The following is a 20,307-nucleotide window of genomic DNA, read 5'->3' as shown; positions in this document are numbered from 1 at the left end:
GACGGGAGTCGCACGTTTCAGCAAACTGCAGCGTGAGCTAAATACCGCGAGAACTACTGTAACACCGCGAGACTTCATAGAGAAGCCTACTCCTCCTCCCTCCTCTCTCCACCTGCTGGTTAGAGAGCACAAATGACACAGATTTTAGGCAAACCTGATGTCACACATTTCTTCTTGTTATGAAAACTCAACAGAAACAAAACCAACTATTTATAACTACGACTTTTCATATGTTATTTCTTCTTTAATCGGTTTAGGGCGTTTAAGTGACTCTGTAAATGTCAGTGAGGCTGAGGTGATTTCATTTTATCATAGGCTAATAATTCCTGGATTGTGTCCATATCATAGACTGTATATAAATGGGGTGTCAGATGAAACACGATTGTGACATCCACTCTAATTTTAGTGGTTTCTGTGGACATTTATTGATTTTAAGGGTAATAGCCTATTGACCATGAACATATGGAAAACAGTATTTCACAAGAAAGGCAGATGTATAGGCTATAGATTTACAAAAAAAAAAAAAAGTCAATGTGTATAATACCATGTTTAAAAAAAAAAATTGACAGGTGATGGAAAAATGTAGCATGAGTTTGTGCGTTGGTGTGGCAGCATTACAATGAAGTGCTATACAGATGGGGTACAGAACTCATGTTTTTATCGTGCAATAAATCGCACAGCAAAGGCAATATTTTTAATTGTCCACTTCCACAGAGTAATCTGACAGCAGTATAAAGCCAACCTGCAATATCATTTTACCACCGTGCAGGAAAACTGGTAAGTGTCAAATTGAGGAAAAGACATCAAGTTCTTTGGAGTCGTGGTGGTTTCCAAGGAACGAGTGCATGAAGGTCTGTTTGTGCACAAGTGTAAATCACTAGCAGGTCATAAATGTCCCATTGTGTTGGATTTTAGTTTGGGGTGGAGAATTTATGGCCGACCTCTTTGGATGCATCATCTCCTGGCTGCCACACACACACACGCACAGTTGAAGTCAACTATATTTATCAAAAATAATCCTTCAGTGTTTGTTATGGTGATCAAAGTGAAACTCACACACAGAGTGACCATGACTTCTCAGTTAGGAGTATGTCTTAATTAGGGCTTGATAGTGATTCCCTTTGCTCATCCATTTTACAAATAATTCCCTTCACAGTATCACACCTTAAGCCAGAGTGTGTATTGCATCCTGTAATTCACACAAGCCTCCTCAGCAGGCGAACACCTGAGGGGTTACTCATCAATGTGTCATTTTGTCAGTCTTGTAATGCCTATGTACCTACAACACGGTGAGCTTAGAGCTGTAATAAAAAAGCCAGATTCCTGAGTAATATGTGCGTTTCCAGGAGCATGGAGGAGAGCGCTTGAAGGAGCCTGTTGAGCAGCGGATGTGAGGGAGGACAGTAAAAAAGCTTTAGGGATCAGGAGAGAGGACTTGATATAAAGGCTGGCTGGGACAAGCAGACACTCAGACCGGTGCAGCTCTGCTCATCCTAAAGCACACTTACCCGAAGTAACTGACCAAGGCTGACACAGCACGTGAGTAACATATGGAGCTTCTTCAGCATCTCTAATGTCTCTTTTCTTTTCCTGCCTTTCTCCCCCTCTCCCCTATTCTCTTTTTAATATCTTAATGTCTGTGTTGCTGTTTTAAGTATGGCTGTTTCAGCCCGGCATCTTATCTCTTTTTGTCAATGGAACGGTCTGTTGTTTGTTACGTCCATTCTTCTCCCCCCACTCCTACCACCTACTTCATTCCCTCTGCTGTCTGTTTGTCGACCTCTCCCTTGCATAATGGCATGTGTCCTTCTTCTGAGCTCAGACACACACACACACTCTCTCTCTCTCTCTATCCCTCTCTCACACACACACACACACACACACACACACACACACACACACACACACACACACACACACACACACACACACACACACACACACACACACATACACAGGATCTCATGTCAAATACTGTGTGTTGACCTATTTTGATTGTCGCTTCTCTTTCCCACTGCTAAAAAAAAAAAAAAAAAACATCCCCTAATTACTGTAGCTACTCACCCTGGCCTCAGTGCCACTCACCCCTGTCCATGTGGAGAGTGACACGCACACACACACGCACACACACACACTGTACTGTGCCTCTGTATAGCTGCTCTGCCTATGCTTATGTACAGTATGTGTAAATGTATGTGTGACCAGGACGGAGCAGAATGAGCATGCGTGGAGCCGTGACTGGATGTTTGGTGCTGGTGTGCCTGGTGGCGCTGCTGGCCGAGAGGACGGAGGGACACATCACCTTCTTCAGCCCAAAGGAGATGATGCTGATGAAGGTAAGCAGCTTGTGTTGGTTCATGTCAGTGAGCTGAAAGGGATTAGTTCATTGATTCATTGATTACTCAACCAACAGAACGCTGATCAGCAACTATTGACTTACTATTGGAAAGCTGGTTCTAGTTTTATAGGACAGTTAACTGAAACTGGGCTTTTTGTTTTTACCCGGGAAAAAAACAATTTTTATATTGCACAGTAATTTAATATGCAAAATACAAGCCTTTTCCTTTCAGTGGAGTCATATTTTACCAATGTCTCATTATGTCTTGTATTGTATTGCTCTATTGGATAAGTCATTTGATGATACAGTGTGATTGTATGTAGCATTTTAACAATTGATCAATCAATTACCACAGTATTGACTGATTAATTAAGTGGCATTTTTCAGGCCAAACATTCTCGTGCTCTTAATAATTTTCCTTGTCTTGTGTGAAATTGAATATATATATATATATATACAGTATATATATATTTTTTACCTTTGTTGTGTTAGACTACCCTCGGGCTTTAAAATATAACAGGTATTTTCACTACTTTTTCAAAGATTTATAGAATCAAAAATGAATTGGAGGATTAATAAATGATTTAAAAAAAAGACATTAGTTTGAATCCAGAAGCAAATTACTTTAAAATTTGTATATTATTGTGTTCATTTTATCCGACAATAAAGAGGGTATGAGTGTTACTGTTAATCACTATTATCATGTGCTGCAGGAGCAAAAGAGTAGAAAGGACATGGAGACTCGGTCGGAGGAAGGTCAGTTTGATGAAGTCACCGTCCAACAGCTTCCTCAGGAGGAACGGGTTGAAACTCCTGTAAGTGCTGTTTCTGTACATTAACTCCACTCTGTGTGCCTTCACTGGTTTCTAATGAATCACTGTCATCCAACACAGACCATTAACTCTTCTTTGTTTTCATGCATGTCCAGGATAAAACAGTGGAGATTGCCGTCCGTCTTTCACCCAAACAGCTGGATCATGTGGCTCCAGTGCTCGAAGAGATCATCCACGAAATAGTGGGTGAGCGTCAGAGAGGTTTGTTGAAAATGTCACACCATGTCCTTGTATCTTCTTTCACTATCAGACAGATTAATAGACACAGACTCACAAGTGATAATGCTCTGATTTAAAAAAATAAAATAAAATAAACTCTTTGGTGACATAATGTTCTCTCACTATCTTTCTCTCTTTGCAGCCAAATAGCGAGACCGAAGACGCTAGTGGATGAATACTGTGTAAATTCTTCAAAAAGCACTGAATGCTCAAATGTTTTATTGTATTTTAATGAATCAGTCAATAAAGGGAAGTCACCATGTCACGAAGTGGAGCTTGTGATTTCATTTTCAGTTCTTAAAAAGCATGTCAGTTTGGCCCTACATGTACATTATTACATCAGCATCCCACCCGAGGATAAAGAACATCAACTCAATTTCCAAGAAACCATGGCTTCTACTTTGAAAATGACTTTACTGTAAACTTAGTAATCACATTTGGCATTGTATAAGAATTCCTTCACTTAAGAGGAGCAGGAATGAGCCGCCTTATCGAGCCTCCGTTTGCCTGATAACAGTTTCAGAGCTTTGATGTCAGTCTCTCGCAGATCTCAAAGTCCTTGGCCGCGAGGGCATCGTCTCGTGCTAATGGGGCAGGAAGAACCAGGGAGCAGTCGCTATCAAAATACTTCCCAGTTATTCCCTCTGTTTCCTCTGCCACTGCACAGTAGATTGAGCTGACTGCACCCTCTTCTGGAGACTGAGAGGGAGAAAAGGGAAGGTGGGATTACAACAGAAACCACGGATAGATAAATACAGGTGCAAATATGCAACAAGGAAATCAATGCATTCTCTACTGGGATGTATGTCTAGAGCAGGGGTCTTCAATGTTTTTCAGGCCAAGGACCCCCAAACTGATGGATAGGTGGAGCAGGGACCCCCTACTATATTAAACAATTGTATATTATATTAAACTGGGTCCAGTATGGGCCATGTATAAACGCACCTTATTGTGCATTCAATACGAAGCTTTTCAAATAATACACAGGTTCATATATTCATGTTTGTATTTTGATTGGTAGAGGTACAGTGAGTAGGGCGGCTGTGCCACTGCCATTTTACTGTAATACAGATCTTGTTAAAGGGATAGTTCACCCAAAATTCCAATTTCACTCATTATCTACTCACCCTCATGGTGACTAAGAGCTGTGAGAATTTTCAGAGTCCTCCGTGCCTTCTCTGACTTACGGGGGGGGGGGGGGGGGGCCACGCAGCAGTATTTATAATGGTTGTGAATGGTGCTCACTTTTCTTCGTCCAAAAAGACACACCAAAAAACATCCAAATACCTCCACACTGCTTGTCTGTAATGTCCCTCTTGTATTGAAGCCCTGACATGAGAAATCGTTCCGCCGGTCAGTGCAAATCACACAAGATTTGCACGGACACAGGAAGAGCAGTGAACTGAGACACTGGGAGCTTCCGCTACAAACAAGCTTAAAATATAGACTTATTTAACTTTTTTCGGAACAATTTCACATGTTGGGGCTTCAATACAAGAGGGACATTATAGGCGAGCAGTATGGAGGTATTTGGATGTTTGTTTGGATCCATTCACAACCATTATATGGACAAATACTGCTGCGCGGACCCCCCCGTAATTCTCCCAGCTCTTAGTCGACATGAGAGTGAGTAGATAATGAGTGAAATTTGAATTTTGGGTGAACTATCCCTTTAACTGAGACAAATGCCAATATCAACAATGCCTGTCAACCTTTTATTTGAAACATAAATGTGGAAGCTTCAAGATATAAAACATCTAAGCAACCAAAAATTTCACGACTCCCCTGCAGCACCTCTGCGGATCCTCTAGGGGTCACAGGCCCCCTGTTGAAGACCACTGGTTTGGAGCAACCAGTTGATATGCATGAAGCTCCCTCTTATGGGAACACATAATCATAAACAAAACACACACCAAAGCAGCAGAGTTTGTTCTGTACCAAGAGTTTGAACACTGAGTGAAAAGAAAACAGCTGCGAAACAGGCCAGGCTGCTGATGGATCGCAGATGTGAAAGTGCATGTGAAAATGCGATGTTTGCAACAATGTTTCTGTGTGTCTGTGTGGGTTCTTGATTATTGTGAAATTGGCCAATTCTCGCAAGTGTGAAAGTATTTGTATTCACACACAAATGCACACATGTGCTAAGAGTGCTGCATTGTGGTCAGTCAGTAATGCAGTTGTGTTTAAACATTACACCTGGGCTCTTGTTTGTGTTTATTAATTCCAGTTTGTCTGCTAATAATCCAGTTATAGGAAAGTGTGATGGGGCAGGAAACATAAGCAGTCAGGCATGCAGGCAGTTTTTAAACATAACCCCAAGGCTTAGTCACACACACAAAAAAAACGAACAGTAGAGATGTTATCCCAAAACTGTCTGTTAGGGATTAGGAACAACGTGTTACTGTGAGTATAAGATTCACTGTCATACACTGTTTTCACATGGCAACAGGCAAACAAACAACACCTTTTTCCCATAGACTGTAAAAAATAAATTTCCACACTAATGCAACAGTGAAAATGCAGAAAAAAAAGGTAATTATGACCACTTAAGTTTATCAGTGAACTCAGTTTAGTTATGCTCTGAGGGCCAGTGCATAATAACTCAATGGAAAATGGGACTCTATCCATCTCACACACTAGGGGTTATTCGTGAACAAATGGTGTGATGCCAGTCACCAAATTTCAACCAGACTAATGGCAGAAAGTCAGAGGATGGCTGTGATTTTTTGGACTGTCAGAGCACCAGGACGGAAGAAAACAAAATGATTTGCTAAAACATTGAAAATGATTCCTAAAGTTTATGTCAAGTGCGTTTAAGTTTTGTCAATGTTAATCCTTCTGGTTTTTCTTGCTTCCTGGTGAAGTCCAACCCCAAAAACCACTGTGACTTTCACTACAGACATGAACAGTTCTCATTTACAGTTCATTTCGAAGGAAGAGGAGGGCATTGCTTTAAACAGCTGCCATAGAAGACATGCTGAAGTGATTCATTGCTGCATAAGTATCGGCTCTAATCACTTGATCAGTATTGAAGTTTGGAGGGTGGTGTCTTATTTGAATCATCTGTTCAAAACCATGTATGGGAGTGAATCTCCCACACAGGTGGTGGATTAAACAGTGTGTTTGTCTGCTCTATGTTGTGAATATTTTGCCAAGTAGTAGTAGTAGTGTAATGTCCAAAGCACGAGTGATCATTTGATATTAATTAACATTTTATGAGTCTTTGCAGAACAGGCTCCACTCAGGATAACACATCACAGGAATCAAACCTGATTGCTGTGTGCACTGCGGTCTAAGTTTCGTTCATATTATGATTTCTCTTTTGGTTTTGTTTTGCCTTGACTGAACTGTGACACATCTGGGAATGATTCAACAGGGGTTTCCAGTGAGGCATTTGGTTTTCGCATGATGTCTGTGGCAGCCAAAGGTAATGATTACAAAAATATATCCTTACCGCAATTAGTGACACACTTCTCAGTCAATGACTGAAACACTGCCACACATGTTTTTAATCAATGCGTTTTAACTCATGCATGCACATAAGAAAACAATCCTGCCTTTTAACAAAAGTTTAATAGACATTATTTATTTGCATGAGCCCTAAATGAGGGAACTCAACTATGCATTTCATAATATTAAATTCCTCTGAAAATTATTGCTTCCTTTGATGAGAAAATAGCGAGTGGCTCTCTTTTGGCTCACTGTTCTCAGGACATTTGACACCTGCACTATTTTTATTGTACACACACACACACCAATGTCTCTACAGAACTGTAAAGCCAGTGATGTGGGTGAGAGTTTACTCATATACCAGGAAGTCTTTCTTCCACAACAACTAATCGCATTGGATTATGTGGGCAGGGACTGTGCATTAGAGTTAAACTGACCTTGAAGAAGAAAAATCCAATGATGTTGAACACAAACCGCACCATAAATGGATAATGTCTCAACACTTCTGTCATGACAATTCCAGGGTGGACAGAGTTTGCAACGACACCTGTTTGTGATAAAGACACAGGAACACATTACATTGTGAGCACAAAGACAAATAGAGAGTGGTGTAGAAAAGCATAATCAACTCTTTGAACGCAGGTTTTCCTCTCAAGATTGTTACGGCCTTTTAACATGGGGGAAAATTTATTTCAGCTGCAGAGTCACAGTCCCTGATTGGATTCATCTGTGGTCTTCATGAACATCAAGTACAAGCTTAAAAGGAAAAAGGGTTTTTTTTTTTCTTTTAATTTCTCTGAAAAATGCACTGTTTCTATTTGTACAACAGCAGAGAGATGAGATGAGATCAAACCAACAAGAATGAGGTTGTTTAAGCCGAGCAGAACGATGCACAAACAAACGGGTTCTTGGCAACTGAAGTTCACACAGTTTTTACTGAGCAGCGCTGCCAAAGGAGGAGAGCCATGGGCATATAACTGACAATACAAGGCTGAGTGAATGAAATACAATGACAAAGATGGGTCTTTCTGGAGGAAATTTAATTAAAATGTTAAATTCTACTAAGGTTTCCAAAGGGAGTTGTGTGAAGTATACTAAATTTCCTGACATGATGCAACAAGTTGCAGCTGGAGACGTCAAGTTTGCAAATTAAAAAAATCTGGGGTCGGTTTTAAAAAGTGACATAAGTTTACAAGTTCTCCCCCACCCACACACACACACAGGTTGAGTTGCATGGTGGGTAATGCAAGGTGGGGGTTCTTGAAAAGGAAGAAGAATGTGTGAATGTGTGAACGAGGCAGGACATGTGTAGCCTATGTGAATGTGTGCAAGCTATGTAGCCTAGCTTAATGCGTACACTTGAAAAGAATATATTTTTGAGTCTAACAGTTTTGTAAAAGCGCACTGTGAAATCAGCAGTGCTCTACATCGGCGTTAACAGCCAACAGTTTATTAATCCAGAAGGAAAGACTGTGAGTTCAGCAACTCAAGTTAATTGCTCTGCTTGCCAAGAAGAACAATACATTAACCAGCTGGTAACGCCCCATCTTGCAAAACCACTGAATCAGTGTAGCATCCAAGGATGGAGATGTAGCCCTGTCTTTGGTCCAAACACAACAGTGCACTTTAGAAGTGCTCATTGTCACCACTCACTCAGCATGTTTTTTCACTGGTTGTTTTGTGTTTAACTCCTGCACTGTGACTGTGTGAGAGTGCATGTGCGTGGAGTTATGTAAGTATAAAACAGCATGTGGGGTCAAGCAGCACAATAAAAGGAAGGGCTGAGTATTTGAGACCGTAAATTACAGGAAACCTAGAAGCCGTGGAGTGCAGTGTAAACATCTGATGAACAATGAGGGTAATCAAAAGTCTCAGTTTTTCCATCTTTGCAAATAAACTCATTCAAATCCATTACGTACAGATTCAGTCTTATCCTCTGACGACCTCTAGTCACGACATATTTGGCATCACAACAGTGTTATGTCTAAACTTCCTGCAGCATTTATTCAAATGGAAACATTCTTGATTTAAGCCTACCTGTTCCCTGCAGCCTGCGTGCAAGTTCATTGGTGCAGATGAGGTTGTGCAGCTTAGTGTGGTTGTAGACGTTGTCCATGTAATAAGTGAGGTTTTCCCCACGGAAATGAGAGAAGTCCACTTTACCCTTCTTGTGATTGACCGAGCTGAGGGTGACGATGCGTGACAGAGCCGAACGCTTCATGAGATCTGAAATGTATCAGAGACAGGGAAGAGGAAACGAGAGGGAGATAGACATTACACATACATAGTGCTAAATATTTAATATGTCATCACAATAACAGGCGGTCTATAATCCTCGTTCCATATGCAGAGAAGTTAGTGTTGTATTGAACAGAGAATACACACACACACGCACGCACACACACATACACTTACCCAGCAGCAGGTTGGTGAGAAGGAACGGCCCCAGGTGGTTGGTGGCAAAACACATGTCAAAACCATCTTCCGTAATCTGCCTGGGCAAACCTGATCATAGATTTGAAAAAAATGCATTGAAAAAAAAATAAATCCAACGATTTGCATCTGGATTTTAAAGGATCTACAGATATTCTCAGCATCTCTCCAGAGCTCCATCCCCTCTGCACTATCTGCTGCTGCATCACCTCCTTTCCTCTGCTTATGAACCAGCCTGCCCACCATTACTCCCATTTATCTGGCCTGCTCCCCCTGCTTCTCCTGTTCACCAGAAGCTGCCTTTATCGTCTCTTGTTACCTGAACAATCCCCATTTATCCCATATTCTATGTTGTAAACTGTTTTCTTGTCTGTACCTAATATCTATTGCACGTCTGCCCATCCTCGGTGAGGGATCCCTCCTCTGTTGCTCACCCTGAGGTTTCTCCTGTTTTTTTTCCCTGTTAGGGGTTTCCTTGGGAGTTTTTTCTCAGTTGATGTGAGGGTCTAAGGGCAGAGGATGTGGTTATGATGCTATTTTAAGCCCTTTGAGACAAACTGTTTGTAAAAATGGGCTATACAAATAAACTTGCCTTGCCTTGCTTCTCATAAATATGCAGAAAACGGCATTGCTTCTGTACATTATCTTACTGTACCAATACAACCTTATATGCCCGCCCAGCCTTGGAGCTGTGTCTGTGTTTAATCACTTGCTCATTACAAAGCATTGGATGTCACTAAGACTCAGAGTCCTTGCCTCCAGATGTCTGGCAGATGGGCCTTTACTGATGAAAAGCATTTCACTGTGCTGTCGTTTCAGTTTTTCATAATATTCAGATTAAAACCAAATGAATTCCCTTGTGCACTGTGCAGACCGCCTATGTCACCTGACACTCCAGCATTGTTGATGAGGATGTGGAGCGCTTTCTCCTCCTCGAGAATCCCCTGAGCAAACTCCCGCACAGAGTCCATAGAAGACAGGTCCACCAGACGCAGGTGGATGTCAGAGTTTCCTGTTTTCTCCTTGATTTCTTTAAGTGCTGCCGTCCCCCGGGCCTCGCTTCGACAGGCCATGATAACACGGGCCCCTCGGCGTGCAAAGTCCATGGCAATGAACTTTCCAATCCCTAGAGTGAGAGAGAGCATGAATTTGTTTGCACTACTTGATAACAAAAAAATGTCCATACAGCTTATTCAATTGGTGATTTTTTTTTTCAAATAGGTAAAACACAAAGGCACTAAAAATGTCAAACACTGAACCCCTGATAATGATTTGAATTGTTCAGCTGAGTTTGTGAAGACCTTCAGACAGCTGCTCTGTGCTCACTCAGCTCAGTCACACATGTGCGTTTAATGGCACAAAAGCAAAACCCAGCTGTTCTTTAAAATATAACTCAGTCTCATATTAAGAGGAATGTACTGGTTTCAGATGTGAAAGACTGAGCTGGTTACTCCATTTTCATGTGTTTGTTTAGGAGTCTAGTATCAAGAAGCCTACATCCTGTTTTTTTTATTTCAATCATCTCTGTTGGAGTTTGGTATGGTGCCTTAGGTTGTCCCCTAAGATTTAACAGGGGAAGTAGCTGTTCCACAATCAGTGTTGCTGCACAAACATCAGCCGGTGGGTGGAGAAGAAGGATATTATGAGTCACAGCTCCACATTAAAGATGGCATTTCAGTTGTTTGTCAATAAATAAATAAATGGCAATGATTATTATCTCTCTCAATCAGAAGACATCAAGTGATCATGTCATGTAACATCATGTAAAATTATAAGGTGCATGTAACACCAGTAAGTATAAATAAACATCTAACAAGGACTTTATCCCTGAGTTTTCAGAGTTCTTAGCAGACTTAATACAGAAATTTGACAAAATACTGATTTGTGGGGACTTTAACATTCATATCTGCTGTCCATCCAATCAATTGGGAAATTATTTTATAAATCTTCTGAACTCTGAACTTTTGACCTCACTCAATTACTACATGGTCCAGCACATCATTTTGATCACACAATTATGGTGTCTGCCAGCAAAATCACTGTCATTCCCTGCAGACCACCCTCCCATTTTCCCAGAACTAACAGTGTCTTTGCCAGCAACTAAGTCTCTCCTGCCTCCCTGCAGCTGCACCATGACCCCTTCCACAGCTAAGGAATTTGCAGAACATATCTTGGATGGCTTGCTGTCTCCTATCACCCCAGATTTTTTAACTTTGTTGCCCCCTTTCAGGATCAAATCCTCCAAAAGGAGATCCATGGATCAATGACAGCAGCACCTGTGCTCTCACTCAGACAATGTTGCAGACAGGTTGAACGCAAATAGAAGAAAGACAAATCACTATTTTCTCTATCTGGAGGGACAATCTAGCAGCTAGAGCTGTGAGAGGAGCAAAATCACAACATTTATCTAGAACTCACTAATCTCAACAAGCTGCCATCGTTCAAGGGTGTCATGAATCCCTCCACTACTGCTCCAACAGATGTTTCTACTTGTGAAAGGTTTTTGTACTATTTTATTGATAAAGTAGCCTAGAGCCTTCTGTACACTTGACAACTTTGAGCCTGTTTCTCTTTCCCTTCTGTCCGATGATGCAGCAGATGAAACCAACCAACTGTCCCTTAGACTTTGTGCCTGATAATGTGCTGACAGTTGGGTACTGCCTACTCACTTTTATTAACAGTTCAGCCTCTGTCCCAGCCACTTTTAAGCATGCTGTGGTTAGACCACTTCTTATTCTTCAGATTTATCTAATTTCAGTCTCTCATCTGCCATTGTTGTGTTGTGGGTCTGAAATAGCCATTGAAACAGTTTTGTTCAGTTCAACTATGTGCTGTGTATATCGCAAAGCCGTGAAGTGGAGGTTAGCACCGTAAGATTTTGAAACATGTAGGCTACTTTTCGTTGTTTAATACCGAGCGTTCCCGTCCACGGAAAGGCGGCCAAACAAGAATGAGTGTCGGCCTATGTGTGTGTGTGTGTGTGAGAGAGCATTTGTGCTGGTTATTGTTTGGTGATACTGAGAGAGGGATTCATGGAGTATTTGTGCCGGTGTGTATATGAATATGTGAACACTGAAGCATGTGCAGAAAATAAATGTGCCGAGCAGCAGCAACAAGCTAACAGCTCTCGTGTTGTGTGTTTGGATCCACAGCCACGGTCACACCGTAGCTCAGTCGCTCAGTGCTCGCCGCCTGAGTGGCTTATGCTGCCGGACCCTAGCTCTGGCGCTGGTAACACGAACGCATGCCGTTCTGGCTGTTGGTTGATATGTGCTGCTCAGAAAGTTCCAGATCCTTCGTTCTGGTTGTCGTTTTGTGGTCCCAGAGGGTAGGACAAAACGGTACAGATGTAGTTTCATACCCACAGCAATTATAATGGCCACAAGGTGACTTTGTTCATATTGAACTTTAGTTAGATCCAGGGAGATGTTAAAGCAGAAGTAAGCGGAATGTATGTGTTAATATAAGTCTTAAATAGTTATATCTTCCGACGGCAATCACTTATATAGAGTGTTTGGTCTGAAACACGGGTCTGTCAGTCACTCTGCTCTGCTGTAAGCCGAGGAGAAAACTTTCCTTGTATCCTACAACCTTTATCCAATGAGGAGAGAGAACGGCATAAAGGGGCGGTCCTCTCTGTGTGTGCAGCCGAGGGATGCGCGTGAATGTGGTGACATAGGGACGAGGGCGGGGACTGCTAACTCCAAAACTTAGCCAAAACGACCGGATCGCTTACTTCTGCTTTAATCTACATAAATAAATTATGTAGAAAGTTGCCTCAGCTTTTTAAAGTAGATCTGGTAGTCACTGAAATCTGCATGCAAGATCAACTTAACTTTATCAATAGCTGATGGGTATTTGCTGGATAACAAGCTTTTGTTGGTTGAGATTATGAACCTAAGAAGATTGGCTTACATCACTATGGCACGATTTGCACCTTAAATAAACATTTTAGGAGTAATTGTGATGGTTAAAAGGATAGTTCAACATTTTGGCAAATTCGCCTATTGCCATAATCCCTATAGGAGTAGGTTCAGACACAAGCTGTTCAGCAAACACAATGGAGGCAAACAGTACTTTCACCTTTCCCTAATCAAACTCATCAAATACACCATTTCCAGCTGTCAGCAATGAGGCAATCGTGCTTTTTCTGAGGCCACTCCCAAATTCCTTAATTTAAAGCAGAAGTAAGCGGAATGTATGTGTTAATATAAGTCTTAAATAGTTATATCTTCTGACAGCAATCACTTATAGAGTGTTTGGTCTGAAACACGGGTCTGTCAGTCACTCTGCTCTGCTGTAAGCCGAGGAGAAAACTTTCCTTGTATCCTACAACCTTTATCCAATGAGGAGAGAGAACGGCATAAAGGGGCGATCCTCTCTGTGTGTGCAACCAAGGGATGCGCGTGAATGTGGTGACGTAGGGACGAGGGCGGGGACTGCTAACTCCACTGGCTGACAAGAAGTTAGCCAAAACGACCGGATCGCTTACTTCTGCTTTAAAGCACTTTTCTATGACTATATTTATTTTATTTTTTGGGGGGGATTATTGTATTGTTTTATTGTATGATTTGTCTGTCATGATGTCTGATGTCTTTTTATATTGGGATTGCTGAGTTCCCGTCTGCACAACAAATTTACCGTCTGGTAAGAAACCTTGACCTTGACCTTGAAAAACTGCTTAGAAAATGTTCAGTAAAAGAGCAAGTAAGTAACTGAGTCAGCTCTGCTAAAAGTCCACAACGATATTCTCCCTTGTTGATGTGAGGAATCTACATGCTCCTAGACATTACAGCAGTCTTCGATATAGTTGATCATTCCACACCTGTCCAACCACGCTCTGTCCTCAAATGGTTTTGCTCCTACCTCAGCAACAGGTCGTTTTCTGTTATGATTGGTGACCTCTCGTCCTCTCACACCCCCCTATATTTTGGGGGCTCCGGCTTTTTCGCATTTAATTGATAGTATAGTGGAGAGAGAGACAGGAAATGGGAGATCCTGTGGCACCAAAGGGCCACCTGGGATTCGATACAGGTGCAGCGAGGACTGTAGCCTCCGCATGCTCTACCAACTGAGCTTAATATTTATTTTTTTAGCTGTTTTAGCTCCTTCTTACAAATTCAATTTTTTAATCTATTCTCGCCCATTGCTTCAGCTATGTTAGCACTGGTTCATCAGTATTCTTTTGGTATTCTAACTCTTTCAGGTTAGCTGCAGATTTCAACTCTTCGACTGTTGCACTTAAACATGCAGGATTTCAACATTTTCTTCTACTCTTTTATCATTTCTATTGCTTTATCCCTTTAAAAGGCATTCATCTCTCAGCTTACAAGTTATACGTTTCAGCTATGACATCAGCCTTTTCAACACTGCTTCAGCTGTTTCTTCAGCTAATTCTCCATTGCTTCAGCAATGGTGTTCAGCTTTCAGCATTCAAATGCATTTTCTTCAGGAAATGCTTCATTTATTTTTCTTTTTACTCGGGCTGTCAAACCAATAAAATGTTTAATCTAATTTACAGTAATGATCAGAATTAATCACATAAAATGATGAACTAAAAATTCACATTATTTTCTGTATATTGTTGTTGAAATGGAAAGATAACTGTATAATAATATGTTTAACATTTGTTTTGTTTTTTATTAGAGACAAAACCAAATGTGAGTTTTATTAAAAATTGGAAAATAAAATCAACCAAATTATACCATGCCATAACTCCTATTTTTTCTTGGTGAATATAGGATGTGTAATTCAGAACATTCATTCAACAACTACTGCTTTCATCTTGTTCCAAGTACGTGCCCCGTGCTTCCCCCCAGTCTGATAACCTGACCCCACCCTGATGTGTTTAGGCTATCATGTATCTCATTGTGTCCCTTGCCCCAGTGTATTCCCCTTGTGCCCGTTTGTGTCATTCTAGTGTTTACTTTTATGTGCATTTGACCTATTTCTGTGATGTTAACCAACTGAGTGTTGCACTACGCTTTTGAGCTCTCTCTCTCTCTCTCTCTCTCTCTCTCTCTCTCTCTCTCTCTCTCTCTCTCTCTCTCTCTCTCTCTCTCTCTCTCTTTGTGGAATAGGCCTGTTCTCACACTTGAATAACAATAATAATACCAACTGTGTGTATTTGACCTATTTCTGTTATGTTAACCGACTGAGGTCTCTCTCTCTCTGTCTCTGTTTGTGTTCAGCTGTGGATGAAAACCAAATAGCAAAAACCAAAGAATTAGGCCTATCCGGTTCTCTTGTTATTACGTAAATGCACATTAACTCACATTTCAGTAATAATAATAATGATACATGCATTCATAGAACACTTTCCATTAAAGTGCTGTACAATTTTACAATTTTGTACAATTTTAATTTAAACTTAGACAGCAATGACAACACACATTTCAAACAAAAAACAAAGAAAAAGGCAAAACACCTGCAACAGTATAGAAGTGGCTTGGCTTGACAAAGATGTTCATATCGAGATGATATGAGCTGCCAACTGCAGATCACGTAAACTCTTCTTGGGCAATCTTGATAAAAAGGAATTACAATAATCTAATCTGGATGTCACAAAGGCATGGATATATGAGTCTCAGCATCTTTAAACGAGAGGATTGATCTGATCTTTGCAAATTTTCTGAGGTGAAAAAAGGCTACTCTCATCAGTCACCTATTTTACATGTAATACTAACATTAAAAATGTTGAACATCTAGCTCCTTCCCCAACAATGAACCGCTCCTTCATTGTCACTTTTCTACCTTTTCTTCTCTCCATCTTGACACAAAATCAGAATTAACCTGGTACCTTCCTGCTACGGCAATGGTGCTGTAACAAACTGGAACTTGGTTTCAACACGACAGAATTAAGATTAGACAAAAGGCACAAAGTGACCAAAGAGTTCAATTGAGGTTCATTTAAGAGGACAGAGGAAATTATCCTGGTGATTGTTAATTGTTGATCTATCTAAGATCAGTGACAGACTGAACAGTAACAGTAAATGGGTAATGGTGAGACAATGCATTGAAAAGCATGAATTGAAAAGTGAATCTGAGCTGAAGTAAATGAAACATAGCCTAATTTGAATTTGTGATAATAACAATGATATTCCAAGTTTGTATGTTTAGCCTACACAAAAAGTTTTGAATCAATTTGGACACAAAGGAAAATATAATTTTTTCTCTCTGTTTTGGTTGTTTTTTTTCTCTACGGAGCTCACCCTCCAGTTTCAAAGTGCATATTACTGGGGTAAAAACTCACTGCTAACCCTCCTCGCTCCCCCTGGCCATGTGCATTTCAATTCAACCAAGCCAGTGAGAAGGCAATCCGTGGAACGATGTCTACCGAAATGGTTAACATTAACAAGAGATTACAGATTACGGGGTGCGTTTGTAGCTATGTCCCACTTTAGCAGCTGCATCCCTTGGAGGCGGCATTTGAAGGCTACATCACAACGTTGTGACAAGGCCTGTCCCAATTCGAAGGCTCTTCCAAATGTGACTAACAACCTTTGTGTCCTCTTATAGAAAAGGTTGTTAGTCGCATAGATAGTCTGCACCTATCCCAGTGGCGAGTTGTTGTATTGGCTAATTGATGAGTTTGATTAGGGAAAGGTGAAAGTACTGTTTGCCTCCATCGTGTTGGCTGAGCGGCTCGCGTCTCTGCCCCGCCAATCTCAAAACAACATGCACCAATAATTAAAGGTAATGAACCTACTCCTATGACTATAGGGATTATGGCAATAGGTGGACTTGCCAAAATGTTGAACTATGCCTTTAACCATCATAATTACTCAGAAGCTGTTTATTTAAGGTGCATGAATAGAATTTGAATTTATACTTATTTACGTGTCGTGCACCAATTAAGGCGCCCAGCCTATAAGGGCTTACAAGACACATTATCATCATATTTAGACACCAAACTAAATCATCAGAACACAGACAAAACCAAACAAAAACAGAAACCATATGGAATTCACATAAATAATTCACTTTTTCTTTTTGACCAGGCACTTTTTATGAAAGTAGCTATAGTAAAGCCTTCTTTTCTGAAGAACCATTCCAACTTTACCTCATCATCAACCCAAAACAACTCCGGTTTCACATTTTGCATTTTCTGAAACAAAAACTGTCTGGCTTCGTCATATAACGGACAATGAAACACAAAGTGCAGTTCATCCTCAGTTCCATTTAAATTACATAATGTGCATACCGGTAGTCTTTCATCCTCAGGTACTGAGTTAAACCTACCAACTTCTATTGCCAGAGGGAGAATCCCAGCCCTCAACTGGGCACATAAAGATCTCTTGGATCTATCCAATGGCAAAGTCACATAGGGTTCTGAACAATATACATTTTTCAATTGGCACTGGTTCTGAGCTTTGGTTTAAACCAGATATCATTAGCCCATTTTTCTTTATACTCAAGAAATAACATTACAACGCAAACCATTAGTGAAAATATGTTGTTGATCAGCCTCGCTAAAAATAGCTTTCATGTCACGATACCAAGGATAGTTATGTGTTTTATCCCAGTTAAAGACTTTTTTGGCTATTCTATCCTCTGTCATAGAAGACAAGCGATTCCAAAGTCTAAGCATTTCCCCTTTCTGTTTAATCAAACAGGGTTCCCAGCCCATGTCACCCTGGAGAGCCAGAGCAGGAGTAAATTTATGCACACCTAGAAAACAACGAATAGCTCGACTTTGAATAGCATTCACCCTGGATGATTCCTTATACTTCCCCATATTCCTGCTGCATATAGAAGAATCGGAGAAACACAGGCATCATAGAGCTTTGAGAAGGTAGCATACCCTAGGTTTTTACACTTCTTCATTTTACTTATAATAGAGCCTAATGCTCTACCTGCTGTATCAGTAAATGTATTAATACCTTCTTCAAACTTAAAATATTCATCCAGGTTGAAGCCAAGATATTTGTAAACACTGGTATAACATATTTTCTTAACTCCCACATTAAAATTAAAATAACTTCTGTTTACTCCATGTTTTCTGAAATGTATAACTTGAGTTTTACCTTGATTAACTGACATTCTCCACTTCCAGCACCAATTATTAACAATATCTAACAGGGACTGCAATTCCTCCTCCCTCTCTGCCAGGATAACAATATCATCTGCATGCAAAAGTAAATTTAGTTTCATATCCCCAATTTGCACCCCCATGTCTTCATTTTTAATTTGCTGGGCTAAATCATTTATAAACAAGGAGAAGAGGGTAGGAGAGAGAACATCTCCCTGCTTGACTCCCACTGGAGTAGAGAACCATCCTGTCCTCATATCATTCAACTGCACACATGCAACTGGATTTTTATATAAAACTTTAACAGCTTGGTAAAATAAACCATCTACACCTGCTGAAATAAATTTATATTCCAGCAAATCTCTATGAACACAATCGAAAGCTTTCTGGAAATCAATAAAGCAAACAAAAGTAGACTTCCCTTCAGAAATGCTGGCTCTAATAACAGTACTCAGAGTGTAGATATGATCTAGGTGCAAATCGTGCATAGTTCATTTTTAAGTGATGCAAACCAATTTTCTTAGGTTCATAATCTCAACCAACAAAAGCTTGTTATCTTTAGCGTAGGCTACTCTTTCCAGCAAATACCCATCAGCTATTGATAAAGTTAAGTTGATCTTGAATATTTACACACTATAGCCTACATTTACACACTACGGGCAATTTTACAGCGGCCAATCTGTCAAACCTGCAAGGAAGATAATAAATAAATAAGAACGTTTCGTTTCATTTTTACTATTTCCCTGATGGTTACAACACTTCCCTCCCACCATGAAGATTCAGGGTTCAGTTCTCAAGTCTCAGAGTAATTCATATCATCTCCTCTATGACACACACCTGTTTTAATTGCATTTAAACACATTTACTATTTTATATGAATTTTTAATATAGCCTATTTTATACTGTAAATATGAGCGTTAGAGCTCAATAACTCCCAGGTCATGTGACCTGTTGACTCAAAATCAACACAGGATGGTAGGGGTAAGCCTCCTCTATGATACACACCTGTTTTTATTGCATTTGAACACATCTTATCTTTTCTATGATTTTTTTTATGTATTGAGAAGGAGCGAATGTCTGTCAAATATCCAACTTAAAACTAACTTCACTGCAGTCTATATAAATAAAAAATAAAGGTGAACTTGTTGTCTGCCAGAACAGCTAATTCACACACCACTGCTACAAAACGACGAATATATTTAATTAGTGTTTAAAACAGACAGATAAAAGTGTTTTCTTTGTTTCTTCTGTCAAAGAAAAGGGGCATCAAGTCAATAAGTTACAGCCACTCAAAGCCAAATCAAACAATCCTCCTTTCCCTCTAAGCATTTATTATACTATGGGGACAAGTCTATTGTCATCCTGTAGCTAAATATGAATGTGCAAGGTCAAATTGTAGCCTACCAACCTGTATTGGCGCCAGTAACTATCGCAGTCTTCCCGGTCAGCCGCACCGGACAGGCTCGAGGATCCCAGCTCCCTCTGCGCTGCAGACGCACCACGAGCGCCAGCAGCGCCGTGGACAAAACCCACACCGGGTGACACAGGACATCAAACCAAACCATTTCACTTGTTGTCCCACAGCCGCGCCACTGCCTGCATGACCCAGGAGAGAGGAGCAGGAGGAACCTTTATATGCCTTCTCCAAGTTGTAGTAGGTGGGTGGGTGGTGCCCTGAAGTCCTCAGCAACGGTCTCCCTCCTACTGACGCACTGGTGCCGCGGCACGGGCAGCAGGGAGCTGTGAGGAGTCTCAGTGAGGAGCTGCGACTAAAAATAAGTAGCTAGCATCCGTTCAATCTCAACGCCTGGCTTTAATGCTGTTTTTTTTTTCCAAACTTTGAATGCCCTCGGTAAAGCAGTAAGGAAACACGCCTCTCTGTTCCAAAGGTCAAAGTACTATCCTTTGATAGCAGAGTTTGGGCAGTAAACCAGCCAGGCATAAACTCAAAATGTTGTTTGTTGTTGTTTTTTTAAATATATATATAGAAGTGAAATGGTGAA

The 20,307-nt window shown here is 40.7% G+C and overlaps 2 protein-coding genes across 2 annotated transcripts; one reads left to right on the top strand and one right to left on the bottom strand.

Annotated features, from left to right (window-relative positions):
- The first annotated feature begins 1,439 nt into the window (after positions 1 to 1,439).
- Positions 1,440 to 3,649, top strand: mlnl (motilin-like). Its single transcript, XM_083971117.1, has 5 exons — positions 1,440 to 1,539; positions 2,206 to 2,336; positions 3,052 to 3,153; positions 3,267 to 3,372; positions 3,533 to 3,649. The coding sequence occupies exons 2-5, from the start codon at positions 2,217 to 2,219 to the stop codon at positions 3,538 to 3,540; spliced, it is 336 nt and encodes a 111-aa protein (XP_083827243.1). The 5' UTR covers positions 1,440 to 1,539; positions 2,206 to 2,216; the 3' UTR covers positions 3,541 to 3,649.
- An 8-nt stretch (positions 3,650 to 3,657) lies between these two features.
- Positions 3,658 to 20,142, bottom strand: LOC310985505 (retinol dehydrogenase 11). The gene is made up of 6 exons (XM_083971116.1): positions 19,713 to 20,142; positions 10,160 to 10,399; positions 9,256 to 9,345; positions 8,878 to 9,066; positions 7,278 to 7,387; positions 3,658 to 4,089 (listed from the first exon to the last, which is right to left on the bottom strand). The coding sequence occupies exons 1-6, from the start codon at positions 19,867 to 19,869 to the stop codon at positions 3,910 to 3,912; spliced, it is 966 nt and encodes a 321-aa protein (XP_083827242.1). The 5' UTR covers positions 19,870 to 20,142; the 3' UTR covers positions 3,658 to 3,909.
- Between the last annotated feature and the right edge of the window lie 165 nt (positions 20,143 to 20,307).

The sequence above is a fragment of the Trachurus trachurus genome, assembly GCF_905171665.1.
Source record: "Trachurus trachurus genome assembly, chromosome: 5".
Classification (NCBI taxonomy): Eukaryota; Metazoa; Chordata; class Actinopteri; order Carangiformes; family Carangidae; genus Trachurus; species Trachurus trachurus.
Note: the sequence above shows the minus strand (reverse complement) of the source record. Positions and strands in the feature narration are given on the sequence as shown.

What these genes read in the sequence shown, in the direction of transcription:
- LOC310985505 (XM_083971116.1), bottom strand. Translation starts at nt 19,869, where the DNA reads ATGGTTTGGTTTGATGTCCTGTGTCACCCGGTGTGGGTTTTGTCCACG. An exon ending in AGTTACTGGCGCCAATACAG is followed by an intron (nt 10,400 to 19,712) that starts GTTGGTAGGCTA and finishes CTCTCACTCTAG; the next exon opens with GGATTGGAAAGTTCATTGCC. An exon ending in CAACAATGCTGGAGTGTCAG is followed by an intron (nt 9,346 to 10,159) that starts GTGACATAGGCG and finishes ATCTATGATCAG; the next exon opens with GTTTGCCCAGGCAGATTACG.
- mlnl (XM_083971117.1), top strand. Translation starts at nt 2,217, where the DNA reads ATGAGCATGCGTGGAGCCGTGACTGGATGTTTGGTGCTGGTGTGCCTG. An exon ending in AGGAGATGATGCTGATGAAG is followed by an intron (nt 2,337 to 3,051) that starts GTAAGCAGCTTG and finishes CATGTGCTGCAG; the next exon opens with GAGCAAAAGAGTAGAAAGGA. An exon ending in AGGAACGGGTTGAAACTCCT is followed by an intron (nt 3,154 to 3,266) that starts GTAAGTGCTGTT and finishes ATGCATGTCCAG; the next exon opens with GATAAAACAGTGGAGATTGC.